This window comes from Rhincodon typus, chromosome 7, assembly GCF_021869965.1.
Source record: "Rhincodon typus isolate 14 chromosome 7, sRhiTyp1.1, whole genome shotgun sequence".
Lineage (NCBI taxonomy): Eukaryota > Metazoa > Chordata > Chondrichthyes > Orectolobiformes > Rhincodontidae > Rhincodon > Rhincodon typus.
In genome coordinates, this window is record NC_063338.1 from 39,984,558 (window position 1) to 39,999,759 (window position 15,202).

At 41.0% G+C, this 15,202-nt stretch overlaps 1 protein-coding gene across 1 annotated transcript in view; it reads left to right on the top strand.

Annotated features, from left to right (window-relative positions):
• Nucleotides 1-15,202, top strand: part of ccdc141 (coiled-coil domain containing 141) — a 136,323-nt gene that overhangs the window by 90,794 nt on the left and 30,327 nt on the right. The window contains exons 13-15 of the mRNA XM_048599203.1: nucleotides 649-837; nucleotides 8,439-8,618; nucleotides 8,719-8,868. Coding sequence (XP_048455160.1) covers nucleotides 649-837; nucleotides 8,439-8,618; nucleotides 8,719-8,868 — 519 coding nt within the window. The remainder of the gene's footprint in view (nucleotides 1-648; nucleotides 838-8,438; nucleotides 8,619-8,718; nucleotides 8,869-15,202) is intronic.

The window sequence follows — 15,202 nt, forward strand, 5'->3', positions numbered from 1 at the left end:
GGCCGCCTCTCTGCTCCTATGATGCTGCTTGGCCTGCTGTGTTCATCCAGCCCTGCACCTTGTTGTCTAGGGTCATAGTTTAACATTTGTTTGTACAAGCCAAAAGCAATTTTAAACAGCAAGTTTTTCTTCATAGAATGTGTGATCAATTCATGGAATGAATTCCTAGGGCGAATGATGGAGATGAAAACTCTGAAATCATTGAATCGGATCCTGCAAATGGGGAGTTTTAAGGCCTTTTATGGAGGATAAACTAAGATGGATTGAATTATCTTCCTCCTCCATAAATATATTGTAATCGATTTTAGAGATTATTCCAGATGATTAGTAGTCAACACAGATGTATTTTCATACATTTGGATGTATTTATCATTTATTTACAGGGTTTGTCACAAATTTTTCTACTCATTTTGAATAAATACTGAAGTAAAATTTGATCTGATGTCACCATGTGCATCTCATATAAATTATAAGCAATATTATACATATTTAGTGAAACATAGTTTGAATATAATATTTATAAGCATAAGATTAAAACACATCATGAAATTATCATCAGAGGTTAGTTTTGGGCTGTAATGTGATAACTTACTGCAAGGTGGCATGAATTATTAATTCCATTTTGGTGCTTTTATTTTTTATCTCTAGCAGTTGAATGCTGAAGTGGAATACAGAATAGCAATAGCTGAGCTTTTGGCACTGAAAGGTGTTTCCCTAAAAGAAAGAAATGAAAAAGTCATGGAGTTACAAAATCTTCATCAACAAGTTAAGAATAAAATAAAAGAATATGAAATAATTTTTCTTAAGACAGTTAAATTTCATAAGACCACTGAAGAGGTATGTGTTCAAATTTTTAAAAAATTAAAGTGTTCTTGAAGATGTTTGCATACTTTTTTGCTTCAGTTATTTTATCCCGTATGTCTAATTTTGATTAATTCAAATGATATCAGTTGATTACCCCATTTCTAAATCTTTCATATGATATATTCTATTCTAAATGTCACCACATTTCTAATTTGGCTTTTATGTTATGATTGTTTTGTTCTTTTCCCGATTAGTATAGTTGCATTGACATTTTAGTGAAATAATGCTCACAGTAATAGGAAAAAGAGAACAATGGAACTAAACTTTTCCATTTGAGAACTCTACCAAAATGTAAATTGTTGTATGGTGGAGTGAAAACGTGGGAATAGTCTACTTCTGCTCCTAATTTATATGTTCATATGTATTCTTCCATGTGATTAGTTACTTATCCTATTTGATGGCATAATTGTTGGTAATCCTCTGAAGATCTCCTCAGGCTCAAAATAACAGCAAAGACTGTAGAATCCATATAATATGGCTGGCTACATATTTCTGGGTTTCTTAGAGGTCAGTAGCAAATGCTGTTGCTTTGCCACTGTCTGCAACATTCAGGCCTATGAGAATGAGCACCCGCTTTCCTGTGGTGAGACAACATTTCTAATTTGGAGTAATCAACCTTGCCACAGTTCCGTGAGGAAGAGCAAAATTTAAAGGCTTATAAAAATGTAGAATGTGCAACATATCTATAACCGATGGCATGTTTAAGACACTCATTACTCAAAAGAGAGCAGGCTATGCTGAGATCAGATGCTTATTTAGTCAACATTTAGGGTCTGAAAACAATGCTTCAGTCCTTGGATTAGGTAAGGACAGCTTGATAATGTGGTTCAGAGTAGGTCGGCAAAATTATATTAGTATTTTGCCCACTTAACAATCTCATCATGGACAACAACAACATACTCTGTTTCCTTCAAATATGACTTTTCCACCAATGTCCTAGCCGTCCTCCCAAGTTCCACTCTCTGTAACTCTGCTGTTAGTATCCCAATTTGTCCAAAGTGTCGTTGACCAACTTTAGAATTCCTATTCTTTTCCAATCCTTCCTTGGCCTCAGCTCTCCCTACACTTTGTAATGTATCTCATTCCTACAATGCTACTGGATCTTTTTACCCCGACAGTCTCAACTCCAATTTTTAATTGTACTTTCAATCGTTCGAGGCCTAAGTTCTGGATATCCCACCTTCTCCCACTTATTCTGTCTCTCTGGATAGTTCTGAGGAAGGGTCACCCAACCTGAAACGTTAACTCTGATTTTTTTCTTCACAGGTGCGGCCAGACCTGCTGATCTTTTCCAGCAACTTCTGTGTTTGTAATCTGCCTCTCCCTCCTTTAAGATACTTCTTTAAACCAATGCTGTTCATCAAGCTTTTGGTCATCTGCCCTAGTATCTCCTTCATGGGCTTGATGTCAAAGTTTGTTAGTTAATGCTTTTGCAAAAACACTTTAGGATGTTTTACTACATCAAAGGTGCTGTATGAATGCAAATTGTTACTGTTCAATTAGGCTTTTAGTTTGGATTTGGGAATATTTATACAGAACTGCAAGTTTGTTTTCCTGTCTATATTTTGTAGTGACAAGTTGCATATATTCTGCCACCATCACATTTACACCACCGAAACCTTCTGTGGGAAATTACATTTACAGACATTAAAATATAGAAAAATTATTTTACTTTATTAGGAGCTGGATTTTGCAGGTTTTGTGGATGGTTGCAGGCAGCACCCAGTACCACTTATCCTTCTGAATCTGCTTGGATTCAGTTCATAGCACGGGTTAAAACAGGAATTCTAAAGCTGTGCATCTGTCACATACTGCTTCACCAGAGGCTGCTCTGTATGACAACTCCCCTCTCCTACTTATCCAACTCCTGTTCAACCAGGTTTAACTGGGCTTTTAATGGACATTTGAGTAATAGCTGCAGCTGAACATAAGAATATATAATTTTGCATTTGTGGAGTGTTACTAAATGTTGCAATTAAGATTATTACTAAATTTTTAAAAGCAAATTCTGAAAAAATCTTAGTTTTCTTCTGATATTTCAGTCTTTACATTCACACCCTACGGAAGTCTTAATCTTTGTATTCCTGTATGTTTTTTTTGAGTGAGCTTATTTTAGTGCTATGCGTTTCCTGGCCAGCTGTTTGTGAAAATTCTTTAATGCAAATGGCTACTTGGAGCGCTTGACACCAAAGCTTCAAGCTGACAACCCCTATTAAACAGCTCCACAATCAATTGCACAGTGAGATTGTTAGCAAGGCTTTCTTCAGGGTTAGCAGTTAAGAATCGATGTTTCACTATAGACTGCAAAATCCAGGCCACCTCTGGTAAAGAAACTGTCACTGATCTTTGGCGGTTCAAGGAAGCGGGAAGATCGATTGAATGCAGAATATGTATCAGCAAAAATTTTGCAACAGTGACGATATGTCTTTTGCTGGAGTTGCTTTGGTCTTATGACTATAATTTAAAAGCGTGCCTGTTGCCATTTGTACAAGATCAAGTGATGCCACAGATTTTCATTGACATTATTGCCTGTTAGCTGCTAGCATTTTGGTGCACTCATGCCAGTGAAGGATGCATTTTCACTTGGTCTACTGAACCTAAAGGAGCTTTGCAATGTTTCCTGTGGAATGTAATCCAAACAAACATTCCTGCGTGATCTGATTTATGACAGATGACTTTACATAGGAGGGTATTACATTCCCAAGCCTTCTGGAGAGCATCTGCCACACTTGTCCTGACAAAGCTACTTTATGTTGATGGGTATTCATGGCAAATGTATTACAAGTATATACCTGTTAAAAGACAGTATAATGCTTGACATGCTGCAAACACACTGCTGATTTTATCTCTGTATCTCAACCATTCATTGAGAGATCAAAATTTCCTGTCCTGCTTAATTAAAGCAATCCACCTTTTTGAAACTCCATAAAACTCCATGTCCCACTGCTAACATCTCAAATGTCCCCACTAAGAGTCATCTTTCACAATGCCTTTTACAATACGAGAAGAGAGGAAGAGTCACCGGACCTGAAACGTTAACTCTGTTTTCTCCTCCACAGATGCTGCCAGACCTGCTGAGCTTTTCTAGCAGCTTTGTTTTTGTTGCCTCTTTGACCAGTCTGTCTCCTCTCCACCTATCTTCTCCTCTATCCATCTTCTATCCGCCTCCCTCTCTCTCCCTATTTATTTCAGAACCCCCTTCACCTCCCCCATTTCTGAAGAAGGGTCCAGGCCTGAAACGTCAGCCTTCCTGCTCCTTTGATGCTGCTTGGCCTGCTGCGTTCATCCAGCTCTACACCTTGTTATCTCTTGTTTTTGTTGTTGTTGTTGGTGAAGAGAGAACCACCTGAGTCTGCAAGTTAAGCCATATTGTACAGAATAGCCAGTAAAACACAAGACACTAACATAAACATTCGAGAAAGAGTGAATGTGAATTCTTCCACAATACAAAATGCCCCTAATTCCTTATAATCACTAATATGTGCCAACCAGGAGATGTGTCAGTAGACTGATCTCTCTGTCGAAGCTAGTCTCACTGAATAAGGGTGATGCACACGTGAATAAAGTGAAAACAATCTGAAATATCTCTAAATGCAATTCAAATTTGAAAAGCCCTGGTGTCACCTTGAGATAGTAAGAACTGCCAATGCTGGACTCTGAAATAACACAGTGTGGAGCTGGAGGAACACAGCAGGCCAGGCAGCATCAAAGGAGCAGGAAAGCTGATGTTTCGGGTCAGGACCCTTCTTCAGAAATGGGAGAGGGGGAAAGGGGCTCGGAGCCCCATCGGAGGAAAGATCCTTTCAACATCCAGGTGCTCATGTCTCCGCAGGATCTGCTGCATTGTCAGCTGATGATGCGTTTCACCACTGAAAACGTTTCCTCACTGTGAGATCATCATAGTCCCCCATACACATTGCTGGCACTTTACATTTTAATTGGAATCTCTTGGAAGTGAATAAGAAGAAAGAAGGCAAAAGTGGCAGCCACTTTCTGCTCCATCATTGCCATGGTTAAAATTCCTCCTTATGGCAGACAGGTGCCTGATCTCTTCCAGCTATTGGCTGATTCTTCCAAATGCAGTGGATTGATGACGGACTGAATGGAGGTAGCAAGGCACTTACAAAAAAAAAGGCACCAGTAAAGCCCAATTTTACCAGGTATTTACAATCCTTCCAGGAGCACACAGGAAGCATGGAGTGATGGAGGGTATGCAAAAGCAATGAGGTGAAAAATTGGCCAGTAGATTCAGAAGGGAAAATGTCGGGTCTGTGATCTTGTCTGCAACATGTATCCTTAGACAATCCAGACTGTCAGATCTGGTGGCTCTGCAGAGGGCGAATCTGAGGTGGTTTGCTGGAAAAGTATCTCCCAGGACCTAAGCCACTCGAAGTTGGACAAAGATCAATCAGAGCCTCAAAGCAGTTGAGATTTCATCTGGCGATAGGCTAAACATTTTCAGGTTTGGACTCACTCAGTGAGGAGGACAGTAGTCCATAGTTGGGGATGCAGCTGTAGGGTGCAGCTATATAGCAGCCAGAGAAACTCCTGCAGCCAGAGAAAGCCACTGGAGCTGAGTGACTAGGCAACTGGGGCAACCTGTCAGCAGAAGGTGCTACCCAGTTCAATAGGTGCAGCAGGGGTTGGGCTACGTGGGGATGTTTGAGCACCAGTGTCTGCACAGACTGCACTTTTTCAACGAGGTTCTGGTAGAACTATGGGGAATAACGGATCAAGAATTGAGGCTTCTGGGGAGTGGCAGCTACCCAGGGCCTTTTGCCTTACAGACAAGATTGGCTGTCAAATTCTATGCCAGCGGATTGTCCGAGGAAACAGCTGTGGTCTCTCTTAGTCAGCAGCCTATTTGCATAAATTAGGTCATGGATACCATGACATTTGGACAGATCAACACATCAACATTTCAATATAATATGGTAATCAAGTGCAGTCCGCTTCAGGGCCGAGGCTGGATTTTCCCAAGTGCAGGAGTCCATTAATTATGCTCAACATACCATCAAGGCTCCCTCCTCCCAGTAGCCTTTGAGAATAGGAAGTATTTTCAGTTGATAGTCTGGTTGTGTGTGACCACAGTGATTCCTGCCAGCATGTGGAAGGTTTGCAGAAAGCTGCTATAGCACCCACGTCCTTAAAAGATCCCAACTGAACTGCCTCAGCTCTTCAAACAACCCGAACATCTTTGTGCCTGGATCCTGGGGACAAGGGGTAATCAGTAAAGTCGTGACGTCTGAGCCCTGTATGCAACCCCACACACAGGCAAGAGTCATAATTAACTGCTTTTAAATAGGCCTGCTATTGATGCCTCAGTAGATTTGGGAGCCTTGAGGTATTTCCCCAGGATTATCAGCTGCTGAGGACTGTACAACCTGGCATTCCAGTGGGAAATAACACTGGATCCAGAGGAAAACACCAAGTGAACCACATCTAATAATATGGAGTCGCACATGTCATGGATGAACTCCTCCATTGCCTTTAAGTGGAATTACATTGTCTCTGGAAATACAGACAGATCCTCACAAATGTCATACATCACCTGGAGTTTCTGCTACCTTGCAGATGGCACCTAAGCCTCACTATCTATAAGGAGTGGAGCATCATTGGGCCTCTCCTATGTTTCTGTAAAGTCTGTGGTTAGCACTGACTCCACTACCCATCTTGTTTATCTACACGGTGCTCACCAAATTGTGCCTACCATTCTAGACACATAACAGAGCCCACTGACATGTATGTGTCTATCTGTACTGGTGAAGAATGCACAGGAATGATGTGACAGTATCTTCCATTGTTGTTCCATCCTCTGAGCTTTCTAGTGTGTTTGTATCACTGGTCTTTCCCTCATTTGCTGCTAGACCAAATGGGAATATTAAAGTGTAGCATTTAGCTCTTCATCCAGCTTCTTATTAATGAGGGGCATGCAGTGGTGTTGAAGGTCTGAGTAATGGAACAAAATCTTTAGGAAATCTTCATACTTTGCACCTACCTCACTCTGTAACATGCTGTCCTGCAGTGACCCAACCTGCATGGCCACCTCTTCCTTTATTAGTGTCACTGTGGTGATAACAGTTGGTTGTTGATGTACCCTGACATTTTGAGAATGTTTCTCCTGCAAGCAGGAACATAGGCAAAACCAAGCTGCCTCATGTTGCCTATGTGCTGTTCACTCTAAGGCAGTGTAAATGTATAGTGTGGAGCTTATGGCATGCCATGGCGTGGAAGCCATTCAGCCATCATAATGCAGGATTCGTCCATGTCTGAGCATGGGTCTTGGATGCAGGTTAACTGAATGCCTCCATGCTAACACTGGTGCTTGATATAGCCCTGTTTATGGGCTGTGATCTTGCCTCTGATTTCAATGGACACTTTTCATTCAACTGAGGATTCCCAGATGCCAGCTTCTATCACTATTAACTGTTCCAGATCGCACCGTGTCATTCAATAACCTTCTGCACTAAATCTAGGCTTTGTCGCCAACTCATTGGCTACTCTGTTTCTGCCATTTCTAGCCATATCTTCTTGGTTATGACTGAGGATCCCTTCCCCATTCTTCTGAAGAAAAGACCTGTCTCTGTTCACAGCCTGCTTCCACAAGACTGTCATGGGAGGCATCACTGAAGCTTGAGGTGACCTTTTCTTGCATCTCAGGATTTCCTCATCTTTCCACCTCCCTCATAAGAATTTAATTGATTCTGAATTAAGGAGCTTTTCCTGTCCATGTCAAAATAGTTTCTGCATTGGGCAGAGGGTGATGCCAAGGTATGAAACACATCAGGTCTCACTCCTTGAGCTATTGGCAGCAAAATGATGTTACTTCTATGGGAGGCCCCCACCCCATCTCTCTGGCTCTTTCTCTCTCTCTCTGTCTCTCTCTCCACCCATCACCTTGTTGAATATCATACATCAACCCAAATTTCAGTCTTCGATCTGACTTTCTGGGTATTAACATCATAACAATTAGATTAATTATATTTCCAAGTTATTACTACTAATATTCCTTGGTTTTCGTATTCTCCATGGATTTGATGTTATCCAAAATTCTACTGCCAAATCCCCATTCAATCAAGTCTGTTCATTCATCTTGTGCTCACTAACCTACAGTGGTTCCCAATTAAGCAGAGTTTAATTTTAGTATTCTCATACTTAATTTCAAATCCCTCGATGACCTCTCCCGTTGTTGCTGCAAGTTCCTGCAGGCAAATATTCCTCCAACATATCAGCAGACCTCTAATTCTAGCCTCTAGAGCATCCCTTAGTTTTGTTACTTCATTATTGGGGACCTGCTTTCAACTGCCCATTCTGTAATCTCTGGAATTCCTTCTATACATTCCTCTGTCCCTCTACCTTGTGTTCCTACTCTAAGAAATTCTTAACATCTACCTAGCTGACCAAACATTTGGTCGTTTGCACTAACATTTCCTTATGTGATTTTATTTGGTTTTTGGAGCTGCTCCAGTGAATTGACTTTGGTATCTTTTATTACATTATAGAGATTGTTTATATATAGGTTGTTATTGTAGTGACTTTTGTTATCAATTATAAATTCACGGACTTCATTTCAGCTTGAGGTTATGAAGAAGACTGGAGAACTAGAATATCCAGAACTGTTAACAATGTCAGACAGTAGCAGAGAAGCAAAGATGCAACTTAGTCACCATCAAGAAAAGCAGTCACATGTGAGCCATTTGTACAAATTGTCCCTCACACTGGCAATGGATATCATCTCCATTACTCAGCAATCTGTAAGTTAATTTTAGATGGTACAGAAAATTTTCCATTGTGACACATAGAAGTGTATCTTATCTCTAGCTGGCTTACCGTTGATCATTTTCTTTTGAGTAGAAATTCATTGAGGCTTCAGTGGATTCTCTACAGCAAAAACTGAAAGCTTTAGAGAGTGAGAGCGTACAATGGAGTGCAAAGGCAGATCAATATGGAGAAAAACTGGAAACAAACTTGCATTATTGTACCATGAAAGAAGAAATAAATGAGGTTAGTACAAAAAACAAAATAGAGTTTTGAAAAATAAAATCAGTTGGTTTAAGACATCAGTGTGATGGATGAGGAATGTGCAGATTGCCAAATCTTGTGAATTTTCACTTTAATTAAATCTGCAAACTTCCACCACTAAAGTTAGTGTCTTGGACTGCTCTTCTTTCCATATTCTGATATTTGAATTGTGCTGCCAGCTGAAGACTGTTTTTACAATTATATATAAAGCCTTGGAAAAGGAAATACATGGTATTGACTAAAGAATGATTTTAAAAGTGGTCTTTATTATTTTAACATTAAGGGGGAGAAATTAGTCCTTGCAGAGCCCATTTCTGGGTGGAAAACAGGCAAATGGAAGCAGTTTAAGGACCAATATGCCATACTTGATTTGTGTAATTGCAAGAGCTAAACCATCCAAATATCCTAATTGAAGTTGAAATTAGGCCCCCTAGGTATATGAGTATAGAGGCTTAATTCCTGATTAAGGACCTTTTAAGGAACTTCAGGGGCACTGAAACACTCATTGTTTTGGCTCCTAATGGAGCTCATCCATTCATTCTTAAAAGGACTGCTGAGAACTGTTACCACCAAGGTAAGTATGTTTTTTTGAAGTTTACTTTTCTATGGAGCAAGAGGGACTACGAGTACATGCCTTCGATCCACAACTCTATTTGGCCAACTGGCAGCTGGTTCTTGATCATAACACTCCCCCTCTCCCGGATCCCATCCCACGTCTGTCCTGGGTAGCAGGCTGCATTCCCTACCTCTCCCCTGTCTGCATATCGGTCTGTGCACCCACTCCCCACCCCAACTGGTTATATGTGAATGCCCAAATTAAAACAGTTGCCATAGTCTGACCAGACCACAGGCCTACTCTCTTATTAGAGAGAGACAAGTGGTGGTGATTTAACCTGAGGGTCACTACACCACAGGCGAGGGGAAAGATTGGGAAGGAGAGTCCTTCATGGTAACTTTAGCTGGTGTGGGGATTGAACCTATGCTGTCGGCCTCACACTGCTTCACAAACCAACTGTCCAGCCAATAGAATACCCAATAGAATAGAATAGGAAACCAACTGTCTATAGAATAGGTCCCTATGATTTGAAATGGTGGGGTATACATCCTTGATATTTTGCAGGCTTTAGTTCGCAGATTTTGATGGTAGCCATCTTTATTCTTCCCTTTGGATAAGCATGCCATTCTCCCAAACACTGTATTAATGAGGGGGCACCCGATAAATACAGTGTAGAGTATGGAAACAGACCCTTCAGTCCAATTCATCCCTGCTGACCAGACATCCCAATCTGACCTTGTCCCATTTGCCAGCATTTGGCCCATATCCCTCTAAACTCTTCCTATTCATGTACCAACCCAGATGCCTTTTAAATGTTGTAATTGTACCAGCCTTCACCACTTCCTCTGCTAGCTCGTTCTATTCTTGGGGATTTATCTACCTTTATGTGTTTTAAGACCTTCAGCACCTCCTCTTCTGTAATGTGGACTCTGTTCAAGACGTCACTATTTATTTCCCCAAGTTCCCTAGCTTCCATGTCTTTCTCCACAGTAAATACTGACAAGCAATATTTGTTTAGAATCTCACTCATCTCCTGTGGCTCCACACACACAGGACCTCGCTGATCTTGAAGGGGCCCTGTTCTCTCCCTAGTTAAGGGTGCAGACTTGCTTGATGAGCCGGTGTGTTTGATTGCAGACACTTTGCCACCCCGCTAGGCAATATCGCCAGTGCGCCTCTGTTGAAGCGCCAGTGCTCTGTCCCGCCTGCGATCCATATGCCTCGGTTTGCTGGGGTGGTTGGCACCACCCCCAGTCCTGTTCTTCAGTAGCCTGTATATCGGGTCCAGCCCAATGTGCTCGCCAGCGGAGCTCCAGCCAGAATGCCAGGCCCCCAGGAACTCCCTGGCATGTCTCTGCTTGGCCTGTGCCACCATGGATGTGCTTCTTTGACATCAGTTCCGTCAAACTTTATGACTTTGGTGATTCTTGTGACCCTTCCTTTGTTTTCATATGCCAGAGATTGGTTTTGTGTTTGTAGAAAGCTACACTAACACAGTTAAATGAGGAAATAGGAAAAGATATTGAATACTAAAAGAATTCAGATTTAAAGGGAGCTCCAATTTCCAACAGGGATAATTTTATCTCCTTCACAATACCTTGAAGAGAGAATCGGACAGTAAAAGATGACTGAATGACAAAAATGCAGCTTTGGAGAAGAGCTGAGGATTACCGCCATTCAATTAGAATAGCAAGAAAGCAACATCTTGTGATTCCTGCACCGTGTTTTCACTTCTGTGACAAAGAGATGAGTGAACCACTCAGAAGGCAACAGAGTATAGATTTGTTTCTTCAAAGAATACGCTGAAGGACTGAAGAATCAATGAAGCTGTCTTCAGAGATTGTTGTTTTTGACTGGAAGATTCACAGTCAGTGCTGCTGGGACTGCAACAGGAGCTGTCACAAAGCACTCTGAACAAAAAGATGACATGGGGAATATATGAACTGCCTATTGTCACATCTGAGTTTGTCTCTAGACAGGGTTTTCTCAGCTCTCATATGAAAGTAGAACACTAGACTCATGCTTCTGCACTGCTGAAAAACTTTTCTGCTCATGTAGCGCTTCCTGTACCTTGTGCTCTTGTACAAACTCAGTGTGACTACTCCATTAAGCTGAAAGTACTTGGACTTTCATCACTTCTTCATTATGTAGTGCCTTCTCATAAGCACTGCTCATCTAACAACTAGCCTCACTTCACTAGTTGAAGGATTCAGCTCTCTCTGATCTAGAAAAGTGTCGGAGAAATCTTGACATACTGCATCGAGAACTGAAAATGCAGAGCGTACGATGTAGACATAGAAGCAGAAGTAAGCCTTTCAGGCCATTGAAGTTTGCTGTGCTGCTGGTGGGGAGGGGAAGTGGTAGTGGGGTGGTAAGAGGTTACTGCAGAATCTCCTTCTGGAAATGACAAAACTAACCCAAATAGTGAGGGTTTGCAATGCTGACCAAATCCTTGGAAAAACTGAGAAAATTCCTCACAGAAAAATCATCCAGTCGTCTTGACATAGAACTTCAGTAGGACTTCAGCAGGACATCTTCTATAATACCGTCCAGTCTTCTTTGGGTAAAAAACACATCTTTTTGGACAGGCTGAGAGAGAGCCTCACACAATGAAATCTAACAATCACCTGAGCATAGCAGTTCATAACTGAATGGACAATGGGTTATTGGTTGAAATCATCAAACAACCCGAAAGCACCTTGCTGACGTGGAACTTAGAAGCTAGCCTCAGTTATGTTGAACATGAAACCGTCATCAATTCTTGTAAAATCCCATCTGGCTCACTAATATTCTTTAGGGAAGCAAATTTACCATCCTTCCCAAGATCAGCCTAAATTTGACTCCACAACCCACTACAGTGAGTTTGACTCTGAACTGCTCAGTGAAAAGGCTTACTAACCAACTTAATGAAGGATGGACAACAAATGTTGGTCTTGCCAGTGACACTTGTATAAGAACATAAGAACTAGGAACCAAGAGGAGGCAATTCAGCCCCCCAAGCCTGCTCCACCATTTGATATAACCATGGCTGGGCTGATCTGAACTCGGTCCCAACTGGAGTTTCCTGTTTGTGCTCTATAACCCTTCAACCCATTACTAATTAAAAATCTGTCTACCCCCTCCTTAAATTTACTCCATAACTCAACATCTATTCTTTTGGGGTAGTAAATTCTGCAGATTCGCCATCCTATGAGAGAAGTAATTTCTCCTCATCTCTGTTTTAAATCTGCTGCCCCTTATCCAAACACAATGACCCCTCGTTCTAGATTGAGGAATTGAATCCAACTTGAGGAAACATCTTTTTGTATGTCTACTTTGTCAATCCACTTTAGCATCATATGTACCTCAATTAGATATCCTCTCATTCTTCTAAAGTCCAGAGTTTATTGGTCTAAACTGGTCAATCTCGCTTCATAAGAAAAACCCTTCATCTCTGGAACCAATTCAGTGAACCTCCTGTGAACTGCCTCCAGTATAACTACATTCCTCCTCAAGTGAGTGGCCAAACTTCTGTGCAAAACTTCAGGTGTGATCTCAACTTATTACAATAGCAGCATCACTTCCTTGCTTTCATATTGTATTCCCTTAGCAATTATTGCAAGTATTCCATTTCCCTTCCTTATTACTTGTTTTACCTGTTTTCTAGTTTTTTGCAATTCATGCACAAGGACACCCAGATCCCTCTGCAACAAAGCACTCTGAACTTTCTCTACACCTTATTGGTTGAAATCATCAAGCAGCCCAAAAGCATCTTGCTGACATGGAGAGCATTGCACCAAATGGAGAAAGAGGGCATATAGTGGTAATGTCACAGGACTATAAATTCAGGGGCCCAAGCTAATTTTCTGAGGACATGGGCTCTAAAAACACCACACCAATTTATAAAATCTGGAATTTAGAAGCTAGCCTCAGTAATGATGACCATGAAGCCATCATCTATTATGGTAAAATCCCATCTGGTTCTTTAATATTCTTTAGATAATAAGTTGCCTTTCTATTGCTCTGACCAAAACGGACAACCTCACACTTCTACGTTAAACTTCATCTACCAAATTTTGGCCCAATCACCTAACCTTTCCATAAAAATTTGTAAATATCTTGTTTCTTCATTGCAACTTATTTCACGCTTATTTTAGTATCATCTAAAGCACTTTCTATCCCTATTCACTATGAAAGAATTAAGAAAAAGAAATCTAATTATGTGAAAACCTGGTGACTTAACAAGAGTATCGTTTTGTTCCTGATGACATAAAAAGTCTCTGCAAATACTTTACCAACTTAAGTATGCGTCACTTCAATCCAGCTTCAAACTGGAAGGCTAACACCCTCAAGAGTCTTGATCTGATCGAACACATTGTGTAAAGTAACTTTACACTTGGAGACGGTACAGTAATGATTGATCCTGAATCAAGAAATAATTTGGTATTAAAAAATTGACATTTGGAGTGACTGACCAAGGATCTTGATGTGGTCATCAACCTCAATGTGATGAAGAAAGTATTTCTTGTTCAACTTGCTGGAATCTCCCACATTGTGGGGGTGATCTCTCAAAATAAATCTGAAAAGGCAACCTTACTTTTCAAAGTTGTTGTTAGTGACTGAATTTGCTACACAGGCAGCATGTGACTTTCCCTTTGAGCAATCCTATCGCTGCAGTGCTTTTTTGCGCCATTATACCAGTGTTTCAAAATTCTGTTTCTGGCCTCTCCTTCAATTTTAGTGTGATTCCCTTTGGGAGATATAGATATCTTTCAGCCTGGCCAACCTATGGGCTCAGAATAATCCTTGAGATTGTATCAGTATGCATCCACATGATGTGCTTTTCCCTCAGCCTGCATTGTTTGCTGGACTGCCTGCTCCAATGTTGTGTCTTCTTTACTGGAACAAAATCTGTAACTTTGTCTTTATACTGTTCTATATTGAATAAGCTCATTCATCAATGCCCAATGGCATATATGTGTGAAGTGTTAATAAAGGAGTCTGCCGATTTCCCTGGTGATGAGACCACCGATTGAATATTCAAAAGTGAGATTCCTCTTTGGGGGTCAAATAGGAATTGAACACCCACTAAGACTGAAAAAATGCTGAGACTTTATGGGTGCCTTGCTGGATAACGATGTTGTCAGCATTGGCGCCTACCGCATAAAAGGAAATACTGACTTGGAGATGTTGCTGCTTCAAATGGAGGCCCAAGACTGTTCTTTACTTGTGGAATTGTGTGTTCAACCCCATTTGTATGGCTGCATCAGCCCTTTGACAGCATCAGAGAGTTGTGGAGGAGACAGGGACTGCTTAGCTTGCATGAATGTGCTACCTCTTCAGAGTATACTTTGCTGCATTTCACCTTGGTAACTACTTCACTGCACTTCAGATAAGTGTTCAAATGCTTTATCTCATTTCAAGGAAGCCATCAATTCGCTTAATTTGAGAAATCTTCTGAGGATCTCTTGCCTCATTATTCAACCTTGCCCCCTGGTTCTTTAGATTTTTCTGAACAAAACATTCTTCCCGAGACCACCTCTCACACTACCACCTGAAGAAAGAGCGAGACTCTGACAGCTTGTGTTTTCAAATAAACCTGTTGAACTATAACCCGGTGTTGTGTGATGTTTGACCTCGTCCACCCCAGTCCAACACTGACATCTCTACATCATGGCTATGCATGGTAGTCACAGATACACCAGATTCTACCACCTGGTTATGTTAGGTGAATCTATCTTCTTTATTTGTCTTGAAATATTGATATAAGGTGAGGTCTGA